General features: G+C 61.1%; 1 protein-coding gene across 3 annotated transcripts; it reads right to left on the bottom strand.

Annotated features, from left to right (window-relative positions):
* Positions 1 to 763: 763 nt before the first annotated feature.
* CD40 (CD40 molecule) lies at positions 764 to 7,713 on the bottom strand. 3 transcript variants are annotated; one of them, XM_072917216.1, is made up of 9 exons: positions 7,546 to 7,713; positions 6,260 to 6,341; positions 5,593 to 5,718; positions 5,351 to 5,494; positions 5,027 to 5,126; positions 4,044 to 4,105; positions 3,721 to 3,819; positions 3,262 to 3,287; positions 764 to 2,728 (listed from the first exon to the last, which is right to left on the bottom strand). In XM_072917216.1, exons 1-9 carry the CDS (start codon positions 7,591 to 7,593, stop codon positions 2,690 to 2,692), a joined length of 726 nt encoding a protein of 241 aa, XP_072773317.1. In that variant the 5' UTR covers positions 7,594 to 7,713; the 3' UTR covers positions 764 to 2,689. The 3 variants fall into 3 exon arrangements, with proteins under 3 accessions (XP_072773317.1, XP_030144602.1, XP_002191673.1); XM_030288742.4 differs by having other exon boundaries at positions 764 to 2,874; XM_002191637.5 differs by having other exon boundaries at positions 764 to 2,952; positions 7,546 to 7,702.
* Positions 7,714 to 7,872: the final 159 nt, after the last annotated feature.

The raw sequence follows: 7,872 nt of genomic DNA on the forward strand, positions 1-7,872 counted from the left end.
GGGTGCTCCCCACTGATGGCAGGGTCCATGGGGACTCTGTCAGTTCCCCAGCTCTGCATGGCCAGGACCTCCTCTCCCATCCCACACCACTAGTGAGAACAGAAACGTGGGTGTTTGGAGGGATCTGGGATTAAAAGATGTGGCAGGCAAGAGTGATGGAGGTCACTGCTAATAAATGCATTTCTGCAACCAGTGGAGCAGAGACACCCTGAGTGAGAAACATTGACTGCAGCGTGGGAAGAGGGTGGGAAGCACTGTGTTCTCCCTTTTCAGTGAGCACTGCAGGAGCCAGAGGAGGAGCCCAGGGCCCTGGCAGGGCTGGACCCACAGAAAGGAAGAACAAGGAAGGTGAGGGATCAAGACCTGGAGTGCCACTGAGCCAGGCACTGGGGTCCTGGGGTGATGTGTTACATGTGTGACACTGGGGCCCTTGGCCAGCCCATGTGTCCCCATGTTCCAGGGTGCTGCATGGCTTGGCATGGTTTGGATCCTGCTGAGGCAGAGGTCCTGCACCTCCCTAGAGCATGCACAGCCACTGCTCCTCCCCAGGGCTGGGGGTGCAGGAGGGGTGTGGGCTCCTACCAAGTGCTCAGCCCTGTCTCAGTGGGACCCCCACCCCGAGAAAGCCCCAAGATGAGCTCTCCAGCTGGTGAGATATTGCCCAAGACAGCAACTGGGAACCCTTAACTGGACTGGAGAGTGGGATGATTTTTCATTGCTTCCTCATAATAAGAGGACAGGAGTAAGTGACTAGTACAGTCCGTTCACTCGGTAAAGATTTATACAATCACTTCATCCGGTAATTGGTATTCTAGGGAGAGAGAGCGAGCTGCAGCTCCAGCATCCGCCTCTATTTGTTTTATCTCTGTCTTTCTCTTTTTCTCTCCCCTTTTCGGAATGAGTAATTCTGTCCCTCACAATCCCATTTAAACAGAGCATTTGCAGAGTGAATAATTAGTTACATTCAATTAGGCCTCATGCACTCTCCCTTCTCACTTTGGGGGCAGACACACTAATGAGATGGTACATGTCTGACACGGGGAGTGGGCACTGAGCATGCTGCATGCCAGCAGGGAAGGGTCAGCCTTGGGGAAAGCGGGGAGGTGGCCCCAGAGAGTTCAGCCTGCCACCTGGGGAGAGAGACCCTTGGAAACCATCTGGGACCACAGGCTTCACGTTTGGGGCCAAAGGTTTTGCATCTGTGGCCCACATAACACCTTCTCCTCCAGCAGGAGCGGGATCACATCTGTCCCCAGAACTGGGTGTTCTCTGGGCTAGTGCCAAGGGAATGCTGCCCAGCCTGAGACCATCCCACCAGCACTGCTGGGATTGCCAAGCCCTGAGAGGAGGGAAAGCCGCTGCCATGTTTTTATCTCCCTTATTAAACCTAACATTAGGTTTTAAGAGGAGCCTTAAATAATGTGCCACCGCCTGTACTGGCAAAGTTGCTCCACGCTCCAGCTGCTCCTGCTCTGAGATTTATGGCTTTTCTCATGTCATGCTGCCTGTGTTCAGATAGTGGTGGGTCACAGGCTGAGGCTGCTCCCAGCACCTAAAGCCTGCAGTGGGCTCAGTGCCACTGCAGCCCCACACCAGTGCTTTGGAGCCCGTGGTGACTCCACTGCTACACCACAGCACCCCACAGTGCTGCCCTGCAGGGTGACGGACCCCACTTGTGCATTTTACTGCCGGAGCAGTGAGGTGAGGGGCACGGAACTGCCCGCGGGACACGGGCTGGGCATGGCTGTGCTGGGGCAGCTCCTGCTGTGGGGGTCAGTGAGGGCAGCCACAGGGGAAGCGCACGCAGGGGAGTGGGGCCAGCCAGGTGTGCTGGGGAGCGACTGGGGGCACGGTGGGGGTCGGCACAGCTGGTGGCAGCTCTTCCCTCTCTCCTCTACCTTGGGAGCACCCGCCCATTCCCAAACCATCCTTCCCGGAACATCAGAGCCGGGAGCGCCGGTCCCGGGGCCGCCGGTGGGCGGCAGGGGCTGGGGGCTGCTCACGCAGGGGGCAGAGAATCACGTTTAATCACACAGCAGCGGGTGGAGGGTGCCGGAGCGCGGCCGCTCCCGCGCTGGGCAAGCCGGTGGCCAGAGCCCCCCGCGCCGCCCGGAGCGCAGCGGGCCGGGCCGGGCCGGGCCGGGCCGGGCGGTGCCGGTGCCGGTGCCGCCCCGCGCCGGTCCCGCAGCACCATCTCCCGGCCGCTGCCTGCCACACTCCTGCCTTTCGTCCCACGGAGCCCGGCAGCGCTGGACGGCACGGAGGTGCCCCGGCCGGGCCAGGGTGCCCTGTCCGGATGTCAGCACCCACCGGGCACGGGCAGCGCCTCCGCAGCACCTCAGGCAGGGGACTGAGCCCTGCCGAAGTGATCTCACAATAGCAGCTCCCTCTCCCAGCCCTGGCTTCTCCAGCACTCCGGGAGACGAGGCTTTGTGCTGGGGTCTTCCTGTCAGCAGTGACACTCTGCTGTGGCCAGGGGCTGCACTGGGCTCTGCAAGGGCTCAGCAGGCGAGCAGCCACCCAGGTCATTGCATCACCTGGGCATAAAGCAGGATAGGGCTCTGTTCCATGTCCCCATGTGGGCAGCCAAGCCTTGTTCCACCAGGGCAGCCCTGTGCAGGTGACTAGACCAGGAGTCGTAGTGGTATTCCCGTGGGGTAGTCGTGCCATGGTCCTTTGCAGCATCACATCATTTGCAGCCAGGCCAGATGCCAGATTTCCTCCCCAGCTGGAGAGGGGACAGAGGAGATGGTGCTGTCCAGTCCGTGCTCCTGTAGGAGGCAGTGCCCTGCGCCTTCACAGCATCTCCTGCTCCGAGATGCGGCTCTCCTTGCCATCCTCCTGGGCCACAGGCTGGCCCCTGAGTAGGGTCTCCTGCACAGGCAAGACATTCTCATCCTGCTCCGTGGGCTGCTGGGTATCTGGGTTCTCTCCGGGCTCCCCAGCCTCTATCTGCACAGGGGCAGGGGTCAGGGGCAGGCAGCTACATTCCCCCACTCTGCTCCCATGTCTTTCCACAGGCTCCTGCTACACTCCCATGCAGGCCAGAGTATGGGGCCCTCCCAAATGCTCAGCACTTGCCAGCAGCACACTCAGGTTGTCCCAGCCCTTGTCCTGTCCCAGCCAGGCAGTCTAGTTCAGCTCCCCCCGCCCCCCTCCTGCATTGCAAAGCCACAGCCCCTGCTGTGCTGCTGGCACATCCCCAGCTGTGCCCAGGAGGGATCCCAACCCACTGCTGGAGGGGGCTTTAGGTAAACTCACCTCCTTTGGCACTCGTCGCCTGAAATCTGGATGGAAAGAGGGACAAAGAAAGCAATGTTCAAGGGGAAGTGCTCCTGCCCTGCAGAGAGCTTCCCAGGGTCAGAGCCAGGGCTGGTGCTGCTGCACCACAGGTCCTGCAGCTCACTTTATGCCTGCTGCCACTGCCAGGCTGGCCAGGCTGGGGGTCACAGCAGGCGCCAGAATGGCCTCATGGGGCACCACTGCTGTTACCCAGGAGCTGGCCCAGCTCAGGCTGCAGCAGCGCCAACACACATGCTCCCAAAGACAGAGCGGGACTCAGCAAACCCTGTCCTGGTGATGTCCCCAGAGGAGCTTCCTCACTCTCAGCAGAGCTGCCACTGTCCTCCCTGGCTCAACCCCTCAGCCCTCTATGGCCCCTCTGGCTAAGCTTCTCCCTCCCTCAGCCAAGGCAGAAGTTCAAATGCTTTAGCTCCTCACCTGTGTGCACCAGGCAGTAGATGCAGACACCCACGAGGCATGTGACAACTGCAGCTGTGATGGGGATCAGCACGGACAGCGAGGAGCGCCTGCTGGACTCTGCAGGAGGACACAGGGTCAGCGAGGCACCCGCGGGACCATGCATGACACACAGTCATGCCCCAGCCCCACAGGGATCCCTCATGGAGACAGAGAGGCGGGAAGGCATCACACTGACCACGCACTCAGACCTTCCCCTCCCAAAAATACCATGCATGAGGCCAGCTCTTCTGAGCGCTGCAGGAGCTGGAGCCCTGGGTCAGCCCTGAGCACCAGGCACTTACCGCAGATCACATCTGAGGAGTTTGTCCCTTTCACCTTCACCAACAGCCCCTTTTCCTCACAACTGCAGGGAAGAACAAGAACCACATAACCATAGCGGTAACCTGAGCTCAGGGAATAGTTGGGGCTGGGCAGGCACCTGAGCTGCACCAAAACGCATCCTGCTCCAAGCCTGCCAAGCTCCAGTAGGGTGAGCAGGGGGACCCCCACCAACGCAGCATGAGGGGGTTTGCAGGCACACAGCAGGGTACCAACCCTGGGACTTGGCCTGGAGTTGCTGAAACTGCTGAGGATGGGAACAAGTTTAGGGACAAGGCACAGGAAGGAGCAGATCTGCCTGGTCAGGGAAGCCCCAGGGCTTGAGCAGCTATGACAGAAAAGCTAAGACAGGCTACAAGTGGCTCTGTGGGGAAGTAATTTCTGGGCACAGATAAAAGCAAAGTGAAATCCAATGGCTGGCAGCTGAAGCAAGACTAATTCAGCTTAGAAATAAGGCTCATGTTTCTACCAGGAACTGCAATTAACCCTCAAGCAGCTTTCTAAAGACAGGGATGACCTGCCAGTTCATGGCACCCTCAAAGCCAAACTCCCCATGGAGAGGGCTTGTGCTTTGGCTGATGACTACAGCCACAGAGAGCACTGGGAGGGAGAACCTGAACAGGGCATGGGGCATCCCCATAGACCCTGATCCCTTACTTCCAGCATGGATGACAGCATGGACATCCCTAAAGGGACAAGCAGTCTGTGCACATAGTGAAGGACAGACACAAGTGCCTGAATGTCTGCCTCAACCTCAGCCAATGCTGCCCTGGTCTGCACTGTTCTCCTAGCCCTGTTCCTCTTGCTCTGGCCCTACACCAGCCAGATGCTGTGTCACTCACAGACCAGCCTGGATGCCCAGTCCCCAAGGCTACCAAGAAAACTGGCAGCAGAGGATGTGTTCACTGGGGCTGGTGGAAGGACACGGTCTGTACTCAGACAATACCTTGTCCAGGGGTGGCACGGCTCAGTTTTAGAAGAGACATTGGAGAAGGTGCCTTCTGCACAGGGTTCACAGGGGGATGACATCCGGTCCATGGCCTTGGCTGAAGAGGAGCAGAGATGGCAGGAATGTCAGTAGGGCTATGGGGGATGAGGGCCTGAGGGGACAAGGGGCTGCAGAGTCCAAATGTGTGGCACACCCCGTGGCAATGGCACAGCTCTCCCAAAGCCCTGCCAGGGGGCACCATGCTGGGGGAGCCCCCATTCCCTGAGGTCAGCGCTGACAGGGCATCAGTCCCGTTGAGTGGGAACAGCTTGTCAGATTTACCTGCCACAAAGCCAGAGCCAAGCTGGCAAGGCTGGTTCTCCACGCAGGTCTGGCAGGTGATGTCAGAGCAGTGCGTGCCAGCCCGGCACTGGCACACCGTGTTGTGTGTTGCATTTCCATGCATCTTCACAATGAGGCCGGCATCTGGGCAGAGGGAACACGGACGAGGTGAGACACCAAGCGGGGGAGCCAGTCCCCCCAGTCCCCACAGGCTGGGGTCAGTGGTCACAGGGAGCACTTACTGCGTTCACAGATATCATGAGGAGCACAGTGCTTCTCCTTGGTCCAGCTTGGCTGATAGTGCTCGCTCTCACAGGGGGCACAAATGGAGTCTTCTGTTTTATTGCACTCAGAGACCAGTTTTTCCCCTGCAATAGAGGCTGGTGAGGAAGGGGCAAGGGGGCTTTCCCTGTGCCAGCAGGACAGGGGAAGGCTGGCAGCTGTGGATGCTAGGACTGCTGCACTATTCTGCATGGAAGGCAGGGCTGAAGGAGTCAACCTGATGACCACAAACACTGCAGGGGCCAGGTACAGAGGGTGGGCTGTGGCACCACGCTAGCATCCAGGGACTGGGAGATGACCTGACAGCGACAGCAGGAGCTGTTGCTAGTGCCAGTGCCAGCACTCTCCCCACAAAGCTGCCTTTGCTGTGGGGTCCTGTAGCTGCAAGTGCACAAACAGGCCCAAAAGAGCTGTGGCACATTTGGTGAGGTCCAAGGGGTCTCTTAGAGCACCCACAAGGTCCCAGTTGCTCTGTCACTGAGATGACACAGGGAGGTGAAGCTGTCAGCATTGCTGGCAGTGAGGTGGAGGGGGTCCATCACCCCAAGTGAAGCTTTCTCTGCTGTGCCCAGGCAGTAGGTCCTGGCACAGCCCAATTGTGAGGTCCCTAGGAAAGGGTTTCCATACCTGGCCGACACCGGTTGCAGCATCTGTCCTTGTATATATACTGCTTATCGAAGCATGTTAAGGCACCACCAGGTTCCCAACACTGGAAGAAACAAGACCTGTGAATTCATATCCAACGCTCCCGCATCACTGCGCTTCCACAGACATGTGTGCTAACCTGCACCCTGAGGTGAGGGCTTCCTCACACTGTTCTTCCCACACCTCCACTAACCACAGACCACAGCAGCCACCCACGCTGCCTGATGCCATCAGTCATGTCTTTGAAGTGGGGTGGCAGTGATTCCGGCAGAGTTGCTCCACATTTCCCCAGATTTCCTACCATAAGGTGTTGCACATCACCCTGTGCCCCTGCCAACAGTACTGCAGTCCCTCACAGAGGGAGCCGCGATCACCAAGCTTTCACACCCAGAGCACTGCCAGCCCCTTCCCAAGGCTGACACACCATCCCTGAGGGACAGGAAAACCCCAGTCAAACACATCACCCACGCAAACTTTGCCAGAGCCTGCCCTTGCTCCTCTTGGCAGGGGACTACCTGCACAGGGAAGGGTAAAAAGGAGGCAGGGAATGAGCTCTCGAGCAAGACAGGGTGCAAGAGGGCACCCGTTCCTCTCATAGAGCCAGCCCCTCGCTGCGCATCCCCAGCAGTGCGGCAGATCCCGGCAGACTGGCCTGGCCATGCTGGGGCGCGGGACGGGGCTCCGGCAGAGAGCGAGCGAGAGAGAGCCGGGCCGAGGGTGCCATGCGAGCGCCCAGCACGGCCGGGCGCGCCCATCCCCGTGGGCACCTCGAGCAGCCCCGGCCCGGGGACAGCGACGAGGCCGCGGCGCCGTCCCAGCCGCCCACATGCAACCGAGAAGTGAAAGAAGCGCCCTGCCCGACTGGGGGTCCCGGCCGAGGGTCCTGGGGGTCGCCGCTGCCCGTCGCTGCCCGGGCGGACCCCCGGGCTAGCGCAGGGCGGGGCTGGGCTGCCGGGCCCGCGCCATCGGAGAAAAGCGAAAGCGCGAGGGTAGAAGACCTGGAGAGGGTACCAGGCAGCCCAGACAACTCCTCCGCCCTGCCTGGTCCCGGGAGAGCGGACCGACAGAGCCGAGGCGGCAGCACCGCCGGGTCCCGCTGACACCGCCCGCGCACAGACCCGGGGCTCCCCGGAGGGGGCGGCTGCGCCCCGGGGACGGGCCGGAGCGGCCGGACCGTGCCCCTTCCCGGAAAGCCCAGCGAGACACAGAGATGGAGGGATCCCCTCCGCCTCTGTCCCGCTCCATGCCCCGATCCCGGCCCCACTCACGCCCAGCAGCGCCGCGCAGAGCAGTCCCAAAAGCCCCAGCTGGTTCATGGCGCTGCGCCCCGGCCGCCGCCGCCGCCCTCCTAAGAACGCCTCGGTCCGTTCCCGCCCAGGAAGGGGCGTTGGGCCGCTCTGCCCGGGGCTTCCCCGCCAGCCCCGGCTGGGGACAGCTCCCGGCCGGCCCCTGCGAGCCCCGCGCTGCCACCGCCGGGAACCCCCGGCCCGGAGTCACGGCTGCAGACGGGAGCAGGAGCAGGGGCAGCGGGAAGGAGATGGGAGGGGAGGGGAGCGCCTGTGCAGCCCCCCACCCCGTCTCCCCCACCCCCCAGG

The sequence above is a fragment of the Taeniopygia guttata genome, chromosome 20 (assembly GCF_048771995.1).
Source record: "Taeniopygia guttata chromosome 20, bTaeGut7.mat, whole genome shotgun sequence".
Classification (NCBI taxonomy): Eukaryota; Metazoa; Chordata; class Aves; order Passeriformes; family Estrildidae; genus Taeniopygia; species Taeniopygia guttata.

Excerpts from the sequence above, each read along its gene's own strand:
- CD40 (XM_002191637.5), bottom strand. The coding sequence starts at position 7,593 with ATGAACCAGCTGGGGCTTTTGGGACTGCTCTGCGCGGCGCTGCTGGGC. Across the intron at positions 6,342-7,545 it reads TCTGCGCGGCGCTGCTGGGC|TGTTGGGAACCTGGTGGTGC; the intron begins GTGAGTGGGGCC and ends TGTTTCTTCCAG. Across the intron at positions 3,288-3,720 it reads CTACTGCCTGGTGCACACAG|ATTTCAGGCGACGAGTGCCA; the intron begins GTGAGGAGCTAA and ends CTTTCCATCCAG.